At 44.3% G+C, this 17,934-nt stretch overlaps 2 protein-coding genes across 3 annotated transcripts; one reads left to right on the forward strand and one right to left on the reverse strand.

Annotated features, from left to right (window-relative positions):
- LOC8072518 (probable polyol transporter 6) lies at positions 1,009–6,796 on the forward strand. Of its 2 annotated transcripts, none has more exons than XM_002439846.2 (3): positions 1,009–1,223; positions 4,780–5,068; positions 5,167–6,796. In XM_002439846.2, exons 2-3 carry the CDS (start codon positions 4,963–4,965, stop codon positions 6,651–6,653), a joined length of 1,593 nt encoding a protein of 530 aa, XP_002439891.1. In that variant the 5' UTR covers positions 1,009–1,223; positions 4,780–4,962; the 3' UTR covers positions 6,654–6,796. The 2 variants fall into 2 exon arrangements, with proteins under 2 accessions (XP_002439891.1, XP_021302902.1); XM_021447227.1 differs by having other exon boundaries at positions 4,797–5,068.
- Positions 8,791–12,080, reverse strand: LOC8072519. Its single transcript, XM_002441154.2, has 4 exons — positions 11,572–12,080; positions 11,340–11,447; positions 9,273–9,410; positions 8,791–9,187 (listed from the first exon to the last, which is right to left on the reverse strand). The coding sequence occupies exons 1-4, from the start codon at positions 11,800–11,802 to the stop codon at positions 9,146–9,148; spliced, it is 519 nt and encodes a 172-aa protein (XP_002441199.1). The 5' UTR covers positions 11,803–12,080; the 3' UTR covers positions 8,791–9,145.

The following is a 17,934-nucleotide window of genomic DNA, read 5'->3' on the forward strand; positions in this document are numbered from 1 at the left end:
CGCCACTACCAGAGAAGGAAGGAATCCATACATAAATAAGGCCTTGTTTAGTTCGCAAAAAATTTCAAGATTCCCCGTCACATCGAATCTTTAGTCGTATGCATGAAGTATTAAATATAGACGAAAATAAAAACTAATTGCACAGTTTACCTATAATTTGTGAGATGAATCTTTTGAGCCTAGTTACTCCACAATTGGACAATGTTTGTCAAATAAAGACGAAAGTGCTACAGTAGCCCAAAAACCAAAATTTTGCAAACTAAACAAGGCCGAAGAAAATGTAAAAGTCATGTACATACAATACATCTTCCTATCAATCTGTCAAAATCTGGAGCATACCACTACTCGGCTCATTCAGTTTCCTTGGTCTGTAATTTCGACAAATACGATGTGTACGTGCTCTCGCTGCTCATCTTCAGTACTCAACAACCGCAATGCAACCACCTGTAAGACAGAGATGATCTGCACCGGTCGACGGACACCCATGCGGGCGCACAACTAGACAACCTGCCACTACCGCCTCTCGCCCTTGTTGCCAGAAAAAAAAAATTGTATGCATTCGTGATGCACATCAGCACCCGTGCAGCACGTCTTCGATGCCGTCCATCAAGTTCACGCGGACGGTGGTTGCTCTGCTGCTGATGATCCTCTGGCCGGCACAGCGATACAGCTTTGTAACTGTCCCGGTGATTTCGCGATTAAAACAAATCCATCATGCACGGATGTATCATCCTCTGGCACAGCGATACACCCTGGAACTGCCCCGTTGATTTCACGGTCAACAAAATCCCATCATGCACGGATGCTAATCTAACGGCATGCGAGAGGTTTAGGGTTATACACACGGATGCATCGTGAGAAACAGGTGGACGGTCCTGCTAACCTAAGCATGCAAGTACGTCCGTCAGTTTGGCGAGCGAGTCTGCCGCACCGGATAATGGACAAACCGGGATCTGTAGTGTACTGGAAATGGATAGGATAAGATCAGATCCCCTGGGTGATCAGCACACACTTAATAACTCGACAGATCGAGAGCTTGGATCGATATATATGCTCTGGTATCCCTGAATCGTGCGGCGCGGTTGGTACGCGAGATCACCATTCTATTTAATTGTCTTCCTCCTTGCGGCGGCGACTTGGGGAGGGCAGATCAGCGGCGGACAAAGAAGCTAAGCGGCCATTAGCGGCGGACAAGCGGCCATTATTCCGCTTCCGGTGAGCAGGTGCGTCGGCTACCCGAACTATATGGCTTCTTTGTCTTTCTTGGTGACCTGTTTTGATTTCACTCGTCTGCTTATCACGCGTTGCTGATTCACTCGTGGTAGGTATTATATACTGTGATATTATATAATGCGATAGGCCAGCATGCATGTAAGGAACTAAGAATCGTGTCGCATCATAGTAAAGTTTGGGATTAATGAAGAATTCGGAGAATTACACAATTAGATTAGATGATGTGCGAATATAAAAAGCAAGATCGCCATGGTTATGTTGTACTTCTAAATAACTATGGACCACTGATCTGGATGTGTTTTATCACATAATAATACTTTCTATGAGGTAATAGTAAAATTACATATTTAATTATTTTTAATTTTGGAAGGAAATGAAGTGTAAAAATATGTTTTCTATTTCTTTTTAGAAAGTTTGGTACTGATTTTTCTTTAACATGATAGAGAGTCAACAATGATTTTTTTTTAATAACATGACAGAGGTGTGTATGATACAGCTAATCTTTCTGGAACGTGATATATACAGATGCATTTTTTAGAACGTGATTATACACAAACGTGTGTACAACTATTACTATTAGTTTTTTCCCCTTACGTGTGACAGTTAAAGGTGTAGCACTTTTTAAAAGATCCTCTCAATTATGTGATATGTACTCTCAACTATGTAGCATGTTACTTCCTCCATTATCCTTTTTAGGCGCGGAGTGTCATATTTACCAAGGAATTTGTGAGAGCTAGGTAGAGGATTAAGAGACGTGGAGCATTATGCGTAGTATCCTTGCATGCAGTGACATCTATTTGGTTTTTCCTGATTTTTTTTTAACTACCGACATATCAAATGTTATACACATGCATAGAGTACTAAATATATGTTATTTACAAAACTAAAAACACAGTTAGAGAATAATTTGAGAGACGAATCTTTTGAGCCTAATTAATCAATAATTAGACACTAATTGTTAAATAAAATAAAAATATTGCCCGTTAGATTTTAACACCCCCAACTAAACACCCCCTTATAGCATCTTCAAGAGATTAGGTAAAATTATATTCTAAACTACAAGATTTAGTCATTGTGTAAAATAAAAAACTTAAAACATAGAGTTCTACAACAGTCTTTGTATATGATAGCTAGTGAGGACGATATGCTATATATGACAAGTGAAAGTTTAGGGATAACAAACTTGTTATTTTAGCAAACCAGATAGCACACCTATTAGACTTTAATTTTTACTTTAAAAATATAAAAATAGCTTAGATAACATGGATAGCATATGCTCATAGTAGCTTAAAAGTGCACTGACATTTAGTAGCTCAAAAGACAAACTAACCAATTACAATCAACAGAAACACTTTGGATTTGATATGGATGAGTAAATACAGAAGCTTGCTTTTTAATTCATGCCTCGGTAGTTATCCCAGGCCAGTTTTAATGCGGTTTCATTAAAGTTTTATGGACATATGCTGATATGGCACCGTATTAATGAAATGAGAGATGTAAGAGTTTTATAGGAGCAGAGAGAGTTTCATCCCATGAATACTTCTGCACTGTTCCCAAAATCGGACATAAAACTTCCTATTGAGACTGACCTTAATGTCAAAGATGAAGAAACATCTTACACCTAAAAAAGATAAGAGCATCTCCAAGAGATTAGCCAAATCGTTTTGTAAAGGTAAATTTAGCTATTATTGAAGAAAAAACGTCTCCAACAGACTTTGTAAATGACTCTCTAAATTTAGTAGCTCTCCATCTCATCTCCCTCGCTATCTACTTTTGGATAGCCTACCTCACTAGCCATTTGATACAGAGTCTGTTGGAGTACTTTAGTATTTTTTTTATCAATTCTATTTTAGAGAGTAGCTAAATCAGCAAATTTAGCTAGTACTTTTAGATAATCTCTTGGAGATGCTCTAATAGAGGGAGTAGCATGTAACATTTTAGATAGCCAAAGTTTGTGGCTAAATAATTAACCTCTTGAGCAACTCCAAGAGACTCTCTAAATCTTTTCTAAATGCTAGGAATAAAGGCTTGATGAAAAGTTATCTTCCAACAACTTGTTTAAATAGTTATGTAAATATAACTATCTTTTATTTTGGATTTTTCGCTAAGCCAAAAATAGAAGATGGGAATGGATCTCTAGAATGCGCATGAGAGATAGAAAAGCTATTGGAGAATAAAGAAATATAGAAAATGATTTTTATAGAAATAGTTCTCTAAATGATAATTTAGGAAATAAGATTTGCAAAGACTTTTGGCGTACTTCTTTTTCATGCCGCTGGAGATTTCTGGGTCGTTGCTAATTTTTGCATGTTCGAAAGGTTTTACATGCAAAGAAACAAACAAGGAAGGGGCAATGCGTCCACTCATATGTCTCCCATGATTTGAGGATTTAAGATCCTGTTTTACTTTTTTAGGTTAATCAATTAGTTGATTAATTTAAAAACTTCAAAATAATCAATGACTCAGATTTATTTAGTTACCTCGTAATAAGAAGCAGAGAGGGTACCGTTGGAAAAGCGGACGGCCAGCCAGCGGCAAGAGAGTCGATAACCCACGACGTTGTCGTTCACTCGTTGCGTCACGATCGATCATCCAATCCTCGACACCGGCGCCTGCATCTTCAGCAGCTTCTAGCTGCTGCTGCTGCTGCTGGTTCTTCTAATTATATATACAATAGTACAATACAATGTGGATCGGATAAGCACTCTACTACCTGCCAAGACAAAAAACAAAAGCCATGGCATGCGTGAGTTGTCAGTTTGCAGCACTCCGTGGCGGCTTGGGGCACAGGCAGGCGCACAACCAAAGTGCGAAATGGCCCATGTACTGTACATGCGTCTATCTCCGTGTTGTGTGTATGGCTGTCCGCGTCCCCGCGATGAGAGAAGAACTCTGCATAGTCTGCTACTCAATCTTTGGGCGGTGATGTATATGTACCTTCCACTAGCTTGTTTTGTCATTGGCCAGAGTAGGAGATATTTTCAGCATTCTCAATTCATCTTAGGCCATGTTTAGAATTAAATCTAAACAGGTATAATTAATAAACTAACAAATTTTTAGTTGGACCTGTAAATATAACAACTAGGAGTATCTGACCGAATCAAATAATTATCTGCTGTTGTAAAAAAAAAATCTGCTAATAGGTGGAGAAATAACACCTTCGTCTAGTTAATAAGTTATTTGATAATTATTGTTTAATCATGAACTAATTAGACTTAAAAGATTTATCTAGCAAATTATAGACAAACTATACAATTAATTATTTTTTCTATTATCTATATTTAATATTTTATATATTTACTATAAGATTCGATGTGATGAGAAATTTTAAAAACTTTGCAAAAAGTTTTCGGGAACTAAACAGCCACCTAGTGTCGTAATGCCCGGGAGTGTGCAGAGTTCAACTTCTCTACGTGCCCGTGCCTACCGCTGCACTGGTAGTGCGCAGGCAGCACCTAGATTGGTGATGTTGATCGGTTGCTGATTCTCTCCTATTTTTGACCTATACATGTAGTCCACATGCATGTGTTAAGATTGTTTTCTCAGGTATGACCTGCCTGCAGGCAGAGGCAACAGGCAGGAGCGGATCTACTAGTCGTTGTATATAAGTGAACTGGGAGTGTTTGCCGCTTCCCTCATCAAGTATATATACAAGCGTAGAAGCCATATGGGAGAAGTGCGTGTTTTGAAGATCGAAATATATATACAGTATACATAAGCGTAGAGGCCATGGGAGAAGAGAATAAGCAACGTCCGAATGGCCATGGCGGAAAGAACAGGTACGCCGTGGCGTGCTCCATTATTGGCTCCATCATCTCCATCCTCATGGGCTATGGTAATGAACATGCATATATGCATCAACTTACTCTCTACTTATATTATGCAATCTGTTATATATATATCATCAACCTGTTACCTATATATATATCGCAGACACGGGTGTCATGAGCGGCGCGATGCTGTTCATCAAGGAGGACCTTAAGACCAACGACACGCAGGTCCAGGTCCTCGCCGGCATCCTGAACGTCTGCGCCCTTGTCGGCTCCCTCACGGCCGGCCGCGTCTCCGACTGGATCGGCCGCCGCCGCACCATCTCCCTGGCGGCCTGCATCTTCCTCGCGGGGTCAGTCCTGATGGGCCTCTCGCCTAACTTCGGCACGCTCCTGGCAGGACGCTGCGTGGCGGGCGTCGGCGTCGGCTACGCGCTCATGATCGCGCCCGTCTTCGCGGCTGAGATTTCGTCCGCGCAGATCCGCGGCTCCGTCACCTCCCTCCCCGAGATATGCATCAGCTTCGGCATCCTGATTGGGTACGTGGCCAACTACCTGCTAGGCAAGCTGCCGCTGGTCTACGGCTGGCGCGCCATGCTGGGGCTCGCCGCGCTGCCGAGCGCCGTGCTCGCAGTCAGCGTGCTCGCGATGCCGGAGTCGCCCCGGTGGCTCGTCATGCAGGGCCGCGTCGACCAGGCCCTCGTCGTGCTCAGGCGTGTGTCCGACACTCCCGGCGAGGCCGATGTTCGCCTCGCCGAGATCAAGGCCGCGGCGGGGCTGCAGGCGGCAGATGACGACGCCGCCGCCGCCGCCGCCGCGGCCCAAGCCCAAGGCGCACCTGGCCGCCAGCCGAGACCACCGCCGAGAGGTGCCGTCGGCAATGGCGTGTGGAAGGAGATGTTCCTGCACCCGACGCCCCCCGTCCGGCGTATCCTTGTCGCCGCCTTCGGAGTCCACTTCTTCCAGCACCTCACGGGAATCGAGGCCGTGGTCCTGTACAGCCCTCGCATCTTCAAGGCAGCCGGCATCGCCACCCGCAGCGAGATCCTTGCGGCGACCATCGGCGTCGGCGTCTCCAAGACGGTGTTCATCATGGTAGCCATCCTGCTAGTGGACCGCATCGGGCGGAGGCCGCTCTACCTCTCGAGCCTGGCGGGGATCATCGCCTCGCTCGCCTGCCTCGGCCTTGGCCTCACCGTCGTGGAGCGCTCGGCGCCGCGCCACTCGCCGACGTGGGCGGTGGTGCTGTCCATCGCGACGGTGTTCACCTTCATAGCGTCCTTCTCCGTCGGCGTGGGGCCCATCACCTGGGCGTACAGCTCGGAGGTGTACCCGCTCCGGCTGCGCGCGCAGGGCGCCAGCGTCGGGGTGGCCATCAACCGCGTCATGAACGCCGGCGTCTCCATGACGTTCGTGTCGCTGTACAAGGCGGTGACCATCGGCGGTGCCTTCTTCCTGTTCGCCGGGCTGGCCGTGCTGGCGGCCACGTTCTTCTACTTCCTCTGCCCGGAGACGCAGGGCCGGCCACTGGAGGAGATCGAGGAGGTGTTCAGCCGTGGGTGGCGCGCGCGGCTCCCGTCATCGGAGGCACCTGTCGTGGAGCTTCCGGTGTCCAGCGTCACCGACGGCAACGCCAAAGCGCGGCCGTGACGCGATAGCAACAAAATATGGATGAATCATATATTCGTGCTAGTACATGTGTTTGTATATGTCAACATTTCTCAATTGGGAGGAAATATTGCCGTAGCATCTCCAAGTTTCCGAAATAATAATTCATAAATCAACGAGCTTTATAAGTGGCTGAAAAAAAAATGGTCGACAGTGTCTAAAATCTCGCTCCTAAAATATAAAAGACAATTTTATATAAAAAAATCTCAAAATTTATAAATCACTCTAGTCACTTTTATATTTTCTTTCTCTACAATACATTTGCATTTTTTATTTTTTTACGAAGAAAGAAGAATTATATTATATGATAGCTGAGTACATCAAATACATTATAGGCACTTTGGATTACAATATAGTACTCACGCTGTGTAAAGCACAACTCAAAACCTAACCTGTTAGATGCTTTGCAGTATAAATGACCGCATAGACAAACACTTGGCAAATGACTTGAGAACAAATGCCCAACGAACGACGGCCAACATTCCAGTAGACGGAATTGAGGACCTTCTTCTTTTTGGTGTCGTCATTCTTCTTCTTTCTGCCACCAAAGAGTGAGGATGACTAATCTGAAAATTATTCTCCCTAGTCTTTCATTGTGGCTAGATCTAACCACAATAAAACGGAGAAGAGACTGGAGAAAATTATTCCATGGCGGTGACATCATCTCTGCCTTGATGCCGCCGTCCGGAAACAAAAGTCTCCATGTCGTCATGTCGATGAAGATGCTGACGTCGAAGTTGTCGTCCTTATCTTCAACGGAGCCGCTATAAAGAAACCGATTCCACCTCTCTCCTTCACCGTCACCGGAGAGGAGAAGGAGAAGATAAAACTCCAATACCAAAAAATTTGACATGGAGAGACACTAACCCTAGACTCGATCTACTAAAGAGAAATTTATTAGAAACAATAGATCCCCACTCCCTTCAACCTCTGGCGAGATGCCGAAGGGGAACGGAGGGGGACCAACGATGATGGACGACGGGAGCTGTGGCGGTGGCGGCGCTAGGAGAAAAAACTCTTGAGAAAAATCGAGCAATACATTTGCATTGGGAATGTATCCTACTCCTTATTATGGCCTTGTTCAGTTCCCAAAATTTTGTTTTTTGGGCACTGTAACACTTTCGTTTTTATTTGACAAATATTATCCAATTATGGACTAACTAAGTTTAAAAGATTTATCTCGCGATTTACAGACTGTGTAATTTGTTTTTCTTTTCGTCTATATTTAATGCTCCATGCATGTACCGTAAGATTCGATGCGATGGGAAATCTTGAATTTTTTAAACTAAACAATGCCTATTTTCACGTTCTTCCACCTTCAAAATGCTAGATCGATTCGCGCGTGCATATTATCGTGCACGATAGAGAGTTGTTAGTGAGTAGTTTTTTTTCCAATCACGAAATAAATGTAGATTGAGTGTGGGTTTTGGAAACTTTCCGGATGCTCTAACCTCCAAGTACATGACTTTTCATTAAGGGTTGTGACGGTTAGCAATATGTTTATCTTACTATGTTCCTAAAAAAGAGCCTCCACATTTATCCTCAAAAGAAAATCCCTATGTTAATTCTCACGAGAAATACACTAGAAAAAATAAATCCTAGACAACCTCATATAATATTCAGAACTTGTGTCAGGGTTATTTGAACGGCGGGATACCCCCAAGGCTCAGGCATAGGAGTCGCTCATGATGGCCTAGCTGGCCACGACCTGGGTAAACACGGCCTGCCTCGACCTCTCGAGCCATACGAAGCCCGCCTCGACCTCTCCCACCTCTCGACCTGCTTCCAGCCTCAGCCACTAGCCCACTATGGAAGAGAAGAGAGGTGTTCCAGACGCATTCAGTATACGGTATACCACTCTGGATGGGACGCTCACATGTATACAAGAGGGCGACAGCCCCTCGTGGAGGGTTCTGAATTCGCATTTCATTTCAGACATGCAGGGGCAATTGGCCGCTGCCCAGGCTGAGGTGGTGACCTGCACTAGACCAGCGAAGACTCGGTAGGGCGGCTGGCTGAGACGGCCTGCTCCTAGAACAAGTCGACTGATCCTATATTACACAGACGCATCATCTTGCACAAAGATTCATATCAGGACGGGGCACACCGCACACCTGGGTCATCAAAGTACCAAACTATTCTCTTTTGCTTTTGCGAATAAGTACCAAACAATTCACATAGTCACATTCATTCAGGGTCTGTAGTCCATTATCAACACTCAAACAGCAGTGTGCAGGTGCAGCAAGGCACCCGTACACATCCTTCGTTGAAGTAGTAACATCTCGTCTCAAACCTATGCGCCCGGCAATATGATTTCCTTCCAGTACTTCTAGAGTGTCGAGTCTCGACCTCTTCTCGTCCTCCACTACTATCAGTCTAGTATCACACAGAAGCAGTGCATTTTATTATCTTTGAAAAGATAGGTAAGCAATTCACAGCACTTGAATTGAAGGCAAGTCAAGTCTGGTCAGGACTCAGGAGTCGCTCCTGCTGGGCTTGTTCGAAGCAGGGATGACCTGCAAAATTAAAAGGTCAGTTGGAAATCACAAGATGTAGCTTGATGCTCACCTGCTCGCTGATGTTTCGGTTTGGTAGTCATACCGTCTCAGAAGATGGTATCCAATCATTTGTTGCAGGATTGCTCGTGCAGCGGACAAAGCTGGCAGATGAGTAGCCGTTAGTCGTCGCACTGAAGGTGCCGCCATTGGGTCTCTCCACTTTGATAAAGCCTGTACCAGTCTGCATACAAATGTAACTGAGTTGAATACCAAAGAATGATGCTACAGAGGACAAACTCTGACGAAATTATACTACATTAGAATGTAAGACTAAATTGTCCACCGTTAGGACTGTCTAGAACTGCCAAGACAGAAAAAAAAACATGCATATTACTCTTGGTCTGGTAATACCAAGCACCAAGAAAGGCAGAGATATTGAAACCTCTTAGTCCATAGTAAGTACCTAATGTCATTTCGTTATCAAAGTTCCTCTAGGCAAGCAGATGAAATGTTTTCCCCGATATGCAAGCATCTGAACGATTTTGTTATCTCGGTTCCCCTAAAACCATAGTTGTAGAACTTAAGCCAGAAATAAATTGATGACTAAGCGCTGATATTTGTCCTATATTTTGTACCACTGATACCACACTAATGCATAAAGCAAGTCTGCCTATGCTAAAGATAGGAGGATGCAACTGTCGTCCTTACCACTATTGGAAAAATAGGTCTTGAGGAACATTGAACATTGACTGCCCTCCTCCCTGGTAGTTAGAGTGAATAGCTTTGTAGTGGTCGCTTTTTGTAGTTTTTTCACGGGCGCGAATGTAGCTAGCTAGCTTTGTAGTTAGCGTGCTAGCTAGCGCGCGTGCTCGTGCGCGCGCGCGCGTGTGTGTAGTGTTGTTTGGGCTCTTGCCCTTTACTCTCTTCTTAATATAATGAAGCGCATCTCCTACGTTTTCGAGAAAAAAAAGGAACAATTGAACAAACACATTGATAACTAGTACCCTACAGTTCAAAGGTTACAAAATCAATTATCTTCCTTGTTAGTAAAACCATACTACCCATGCATATCAGAAGTAACCAATGTGGAGACTCAAGGTTTGACCCTTGGCTTACGATACAGCTTCTTGGTTTCACCTACTGCATTTAACATTATGAAAAAGTTCTTTGCACTCCTATTCTGAACTCTCTGTCAACGAAATACTAGCCATGCTCGTGTTATTAATTAAAGGCCATCTTCAGAACCTATCAAAATTTACAATTAACAAAATTTTAGTATTGACACACTCCATGCATTCCAAACTCTAGTTCACTTTAGCTTTGTCCTGAGTCAACTTCTATCACTTTGATTGAGTACATACAAAAATGCAACAAGTATAACATCAAATTTGTTTAGATAGTGCATTTATTTGAATTTGTAGATGTTAATATATTTTTCTTAACACTTGGTCAAAGAGAAGTTTGGCTTCGAACATTGGAGAAAGCCAGAGTGAACTATAATTTGGAACAAAGGGAGTACTTCATATGTTAAAGATAACCCTGATTTCTCAATTCATTTGGCTACCTAATCCATAGCACTTTACAAGGAAACTGCTACTGACTCTACTAGCCAGTGTGCTAAAAGAGGACCGTAAAACTAGCAAAATGATAGTTGACTCTGGTTTTCTGGCTACGGCACTCATTTCTGCAAGAAAATTCAAAAATTAAAAAAAAAAATCAGTGAAAATTCTATGATCGATGTTTAATTGTTTATAAAGGCTTTTGTGTGAATGAACATCTATTTCTTGGAAGCAGTCATGATTGAAGGATTGCAATCAAGATTTCAGAAGCTATCTCACACTAGCAACAGATGTTATTAACATGGCAAGATCAAAGAAAGGACAATAAGTAACTATGGATGGATAATAGATTGATTACCCTAAGAAGGATCCTGAAACAGAGAACTATAACTTACACAAATCCTTAAAAGCAGCTACAAACTTGGCCAACTTACTGGCCACTTTCTGATAACAGCAGCATGGCGTATCTTTCTCTTACGATAATGGAAAAAAGTTCTGCCATTTTGCATAATCCGTCATAAATTCGTAATTACACCATCAAGAATAAACAGGGAGAGAAACAAAAGTGACAGAAAGGGAAGAATGCAGACACAGGTACACTCAAAGCTTACCGTGTGATGCTGCTTGTCGATGCCTATGAGCCCATCGTAGTACCGCGTCTCCACGTACTCCTCCCCACCGTCCACATCCCCTCTTCCTCCTCCGTCCAACACCAGCTTCTACACCAGACAACAAGGCATCACGTTCACACCGACCAATCGATTTCAACAGGCAAACACGAAGCAAAAACTCGAGCACTACTGTGCTAGGAATGTGAAGGGGAAAGAAAAACAGAGCTCTGACCTGGGGCTTCGCCTCGAGGTCGCGCAGCTTGCGGAGCTCCGGCAAGTCGTGGTCCCCAGCATCGACGGCATCGGGTTCCGCGCAGGCATCCTCCGACGGGTCGCTGCGCGGCGGCTTGGCGGGGCGCCTGGGCGCGAAGCTGTCGAAGTAGTCCCGAACCTCGGCCTCCACCCGGGCCGCCTCCTCGGGTGGCAGGTGCGGATCGCTGCGCGCCGGCCGCGTCGTCGCCATGGCGGTCCCTCCTCGGCTCTCGGCTTTGGCTCTCTGGCTCGGTCCAAGAAGCAGGATTTGGGTTGGTGATCCGGTGGCGAACCAAAGCACCAGGACGACGCACTGCGCTCTCTATGGGCGGGGGCGACACGCGCGGTTTCGGGCCGGAGACGGGGACGGGGACAGGGACGCGGAGGGGCTGTTTTGCGGTGCGACTGACAGCGTGGGAACCCACGGCCGGGAGGGCAGGGCAGGTGGCGACGCCGAGGCGCCGTGATGGTGGCGTTTGATTGCGAAAGCGAGGAGGGTGGATGGATTGGGTTATCCTGATGGGGTTCCGCCGCCGCTGTCGCCCAAATAAACTCGTGACTTGATGATGGCGACGCTGCTCGACGGATGGTTCTCCAGCTGGCGAGATTGCGAGCCAAAGCCATAACAGTGGACATGGTAGGCTCACGATGCAGACTTTATTATAGAGTGTAAAGTTATTTATTACTTCGAATAATCTAGACTTAGAGTCTAAATAAGACTTGGAGTTTTACTTATTTCTTCAATAAATATGCTGCCACATCAGCAAAATACCACAAATAATATGTAATTAGTTGTCTTGGACTCTGCAATAGAGTCTTACACTGTAAGTGCCCTAACATCGCTGATCTGAAAAGCTATAGCGAGAGAAAACACTGTTAGCTAATGAAAAAGTACTAAAACTGATAAAATGAACCGAACCTTGTCAAAGAGAGTAAAACAAAGGACCAACCAAAACATTTTTTGAATTGTGGAAGTTGGATATGAAATTTTGTAGTTGGATTTTTGAGTCACTGTATACAGTGATCGATGCTGTAGGATTTCAATATATTTCTTTTCTAAAAGAATTAAAGAAACAAATCCTGCTGCGGCGCCGATACAGCTAGAGCATGGTTTTTTTTATCAGCTAAGAGCATCTCCAACAGTTATGTAATTGGAATTTACTATTTGTTAGAATTTGCCAAGTTCTTAAACGTTTTGCCAAAGAAAAAATATGTCCATCTCCAAGTGTTTAGCATTTTTGACTTGACATTTCCCAAAATAGTGGACCCAACTATTTTTGTCCGGGATCTTTTTTTGTTTGGCGCGCTTCGTGTGAGATTTTTCCTCTGCGCGGGAATTTTTGTCGCCCGTCGCTGCCAATCCACGAAGTCGCAAGTCACCGCCGTTTCTATGAATCGTGGCCTCCCGGTCCGCCAGTCCACGAAGTCGCAGTTCGCCAGAGTTCCGTCGCGCGCCAGTAGTCCACGAAGTCGCAGGTCGCAGAGTTCACGTCGCGCGAGAAAGGAGAGTTCGCAAGGGGAGGAGGAGTCCTTGCGGAAAACTACCGCAACGTATGGGGAGGTCGTGCACGATAAGGAGTCCAGGAAAGTCGGGATATCAAAATTGCTAAGCCATTGTGCCTATGCAAAAATGTCAAGTTTGGTCCATTAAATGCTAAGTTTGCCAAAATGCATAAGTCAAATGCATAACTATTGGAGAGCAATTTTTAAGATTTTTAGCAAATTTCTAGAAGGCATAGTCTATTGCATAACTGGAGATGCTCTAAGCACGGCTTTGATTGTCCGCAAAATGGAAAAAGAGGAAGGTTTTGATCAAAGTGGCCCCTCGAGCATGTAGTATCTGTTGAGACAGACAAAATGGTTCGTGGTCCACAAGACCACAATATGGGCTGAGCCCAACGAACGATAAAAAGGTTGAAGCCTAGCCCATCACGGGCGCGATCGTACGATTCGGATCCGTAGAGAACGGCCAGTGTATTTTTGCAGGAGAGAACTCATTTATACTTCATCATATATTATATATACATTAAAATTCGTCCCTGATTTGGACTCAGGATCGATAATTATTCTCCGCTATAAACGTGCACTGTTCAGTTGAGTTCATCAGCGAGAAAAAAAAAACAGCAAAGGAATTTTCCCAAAAGAGCTTGCACGGTGTGCGCGTTGTCGTCACCGCGACGGCTACCCGGGGCGCGGGGCTCCGGCGGCAAGGCCGTCAGCGAACCTGGGCACCTGGCCCATCTCGTGCCATGGATTGGACTTGTGCACTTCAGCAATGCCTTGTTTAGTTCCAAAAAATTTTACAAAATAAAAATAATAATACTTTCGTTTGTATTTGACAAATATTGTTCAATCATGAACTAACTAGGCTCAAAAGATTCGTCTCGTCAATTTCGACCAAACTGTGCAATTAGTTTTTATTTTCGTCTATATTTAATACTCCATGCATGCGTCTAAATATTTGATGTGACGGAGAATCTGGAAAATTTTGTAAAATTTTTTAAGAATTGAACAAGGCCTGGCCGAGCAGCCAGCTTCGAAACCTCCTCGCTCGTATGTAGGGCGCTTCCTCAGCTCTCGCTCGATCTGGCACTATATAGATTTGTCATTTGTGGAAACTGTATGAAACCAACGAACTAGAATTATGCTGAAGCTGACGCTTTACCTGAGCCGTTTGGTAGATCTTATGATTCAAAGGAATTAAGGAGACAAGGACAGTTGACGGCATTACGGTAACCTCATGGTTCAGAGATTCACACCTGTAACCTGTACTATTCATGAGAGCAATACTTGATTGAGATTGTATCAGCTGCGCAAAGACGTTCGAAGATGCCGGTTGGCACCAACGTTCAAACCAGCACAGATGACAGGTACATGTCATATCCACAAAGACATTAGCCCATGAGCATCAAATGGATCGCATACTGTGTACTTACATGTGAAGATGCTGGTAGGTGCAAGGTTGAAGCCAGGACGGATGTATGTCATGTCTAGTACATGGCACCTCCACTCCATTGGTAGTACCGATCAGGAATTAAACTGGACATTCAACCCGGGCCGTGATCCATCATTCCCTAACGAACGTCGCTGTGCTCCGATAGCAACATCCAATGACAAGTCAGAGAGGGGAATCTAGACGCTCCATAGCCAACCTAAATCTAGACGTTGTTGTGAGAGAAAAATGTTGTTGTCGTGCTCCGCTCAATTTAAAACATAGACGTTGTTGTGAAAGAAAAACAGTGTTGCCGTGCTCCGCTCAATTCATGTTTGCAGTTCCGTGGTGGGGCCGTGGCATGTCGCGGTCGTGGTGATGCCGTGCGTACAACACCAAGCGGCGGTCGATCTCTAACGATGGAAAACATGTATGCAACCTTTCGGTTCAGACAGTCCATGCCTGCCTCGGCATCTCCAGCTGAGCACGGAAACTGGAAAGGCATCATCCGGCATGGCGTTGGCGTCCTGGCTGCTTGCATGCTGCACTAGTAGTGCCATAGTGGAATGAGTCCTGCTGAAATCACCTCATCACTCATTGCCATGCCAATCATGGATGGCAGCGGCGCCGGATCACAATTTCAACTCAAAAACCAAAAAGTTTTCAAGATTTCCTGTCATATCGAATTTCGCGGCACATACATAAAGTATTTAATATAGACGAAAATAAAAACTAATTGAATAGTTTGTCTGTAAATCGCGAATGAATCTTTTGATTCTAATTAGTCCATAATTAGACAATATTTGTCACAAATAAATAAAAGTACTACAGTATCAAAATCCAAAAACTTTTCGCAACTAAACAAGGCCTTGCATTGGCCGGCCGGTCCCTCGCGAACTGACGACGCGTATGGAGTATGGACAGGAGACCGGACGCGCGCGCGCATGATCCAACTGGGGGCCAGGAAAAGCCCGCGTCAGACGAAGAATTTGCTGGACTACTACTCGTCAGTGGTGGTGTCTTTCTCGCTGGCAATTAATTAAGCTCGCTGAATTATTGTTTAGGCGCCAGCCAGCCGCCGTGTCGATGCTCCACTGATGCGCGCCTCAGTGATGCTAAGCTAATGCATGGCAAGTGACATCAATTCGTTGCCGAGGAGCAGTCTGACTCTCAGCTCAGAGTAATGTGAGCAGATGTCAAGATCAGGGACATGTGTGAGATGAGATGAGATGAGATGAGATCCTCGTCGACCCGCTAATGCTCTTATTATGCGTGATCATCATTCCTTGTCGCGCTCACCTGACGTGATCAATGGAACACGGCTGACGCAAACAAATCGAGGAGATTAGAGTCATACAGTATTATTTTATTTCCTATTGCTACGAACTTACTATGAAGGGCCCTGCTGTAACGTCCACCTATTAGACTTTTTTTTTCATTTTTTGCCTCGTAAAAACGAATACACATATGTAAAGTAAAGGGTGAAGTTCAGAGTCTTTTGTAAGATTAGTATATGGCACATCTCTGCATTACACGGGTAAAGGCACCACACCAACTGCTACTACCTGGGTCCATTTTGTTTAGGAGCAAGCAGCGTGATTAACCGATAATCTTGTTTGAGAGGCTAGACGCCCAGAGTAAAGCCATGGTGCATTGCACACTAGGCAAAAGTGTGTCTTTCCTGGCGAGCGTGTATTTTTCATTTGCTTTCTTTTTCACGAAGGGTGGTGGGTGCGTATCAGGGGGCATACATAAACTGCAGAAAAAAAAAAAGAAAGAAAGAGGAGAACCAGAGATGGATGCAGTTTGCGTCGTGCCCTGCTTTAGCTGCCGCACGCGACCCGTGTGTCCGGAAACCGACCTGTGGCCCGACAGAGAGCGACCCCCACGGTACTCTAGCCTTGACCAACAAGAACCCGCCACCTCACCAGTTTCTCCATTTGGGGTAGTAGGTATCACACCGTTAGGCTTTAGGTTAGTCTCAATGCATGTTTTATAAGAGTGTCATGCACATTAAATAGGATGCCACATAAGTAAAATTGCCGACTTGGTAGGATCATTAAATGAAAGAGTTTCATCAGATGAGAGAGGAGTTTCATCCTCATGAAACTCATATGACTCGGTTACCTAGTTTATAGTCTTGGTAACTATGCCATGAAACTATACACTGAGACTGGCCTAAGATTCCATGCGGCTCTGGCTGTATGGCATGCTTAGTATGAAAAATTATGATCGGGACGTACGCTAAGGCCTCTTTCAAACACAGTATTCGTAGAGAAATTTTTGTAGGATTGCAAATCCATAGGAATTTTCTCTGTGATTCTTTGGAACAAAGGATTAATTAACCGTCCCAAAATCCAATAAAATTCCTATGACATGGCTCAATTAATAGGAAATTTAGAGGCCCTTTCCTTTACGATGATCAATTACTACGTGTCACACTTCCCGCTCCATCGTCCCTCGAGATCGACTTGGCTCTATTAATGCAAGCTTTCAGACCCCCATATACTTAGGCCCTATTTGGGTGATTTTTTTTGTCACCCATCACATTAAATGTTTGGATACATGCAAGTACTAAATATAGACTATTTACAAAACTAAAAACATAGATAAAGAATAATTTGCGAGACGATTTTTTTAAGCCTAATTAGTTTATTATTGGACACTAATTGTTAAATAAAACGAAAATACTACAATACATGTTAAATTTTATCACCTCTAACTAAACACCCTTTACTAGTACTCTGCCTCTCGCGCCAACCTCCACGAACAAACGAAGCTGCGGGTTGTGGCCCTGCATTGTCATATATGAACATGAGTCAAAGATTGATTCTACTTTCATACTCATCTTTTGACAAATTGTATTTTTCGCAAATATGAGCCGATTGTTAGAAAACATTAGGGAGTAAACCACAGGATCTCCAATCTAGTTAGCATGAAACATATCAGTGGATTAATGACTAATCGTGATCTTTAGGGAAGTCCGCCATCGGTGGAGAAGGAACGGTAGATTCGTCTTTCTTGCGTGAAGTAGATGTTGATCCCCTAAGAGGAATGACAATGGCCTTCCTATCACTTCAGCAATCTATTGATTATCGGATCTGAGATGGGTTAGGTCGTAGTCCCATGGAACGATGTTCTAGGGGAGTGGAGCCGTCCTTATATAAGTGTTGTGTGACGAGGGGTCACAACCTCGTAACGTTACAGTGCCCCTGATTACAGCATGTATGGGCAAGTCACGTACTCCTCTTAACTTGGCCATAGAGCGGTTAAGGCATTGGTCCATAGAGCCCACGAGCCTGAGATCACTTATTCCAACACCGATCACTCATTACTTCATTAGATTTTATATAGGCTAGGCACATATGAACAAATTCTAATGAACCATAAAGACCCCAAATCCACTTATAC

This window comes from Sorghum bicolor, chromosome 9, assembly GCF_000003195.3.
Source record: "Sorghum bicolor cultivar BTx623 chromosome 9, Sorghum_bicolor_NCBIv3, whole genome shotgun sequence".
Classification (NCBI taxonomy): Eukaryota; Viridiplantae; Streptophyta; class Magnoliopsida; order Poales; family Poaceae; genus Sorghum; species Sorghum bicolor.

Excerpts from the sequence above, each read along its gene's own strand:
- LOC8072518 (XM_002439846.2), top strand. The coding sequence starts at position 4,963 with ATGGGAGAAGAGAATAAGCAACGTCCGAATGGCCATGGCGGAAAGAAC. Across the intron at positions 5,069-5,166 it reads CTCCATCCTCATGGGCTATG|ACACGGGTGTCATGAGCGGC; the intron begins GTAATGAACATG and ends TATATATCGCAG.
- LOC8072519 (XM_002441154.2), bottom strand. The coding sequence starts at position 11,802 with ATGGCGACGACGCGGCCGGCGCGCAGCGATCCGCACCTGCCACCCGAG. Across the intron at positions 11,448-11,571 it reads ACCTCGAGGCGAAGCCCCAG|AAGCTGGTGTTGGACGGAGG; the intron begins GTCAGAGCTCTG and ends TGTCTGGTGTAG. Across the intron at positions 9,188-9,272 it reads GGATACCATCTTCTGAGACG|GTCATCCCTGCTTCGAACAA; the intron begins GTATGACTACCA and ends TTAATTTTGCAG.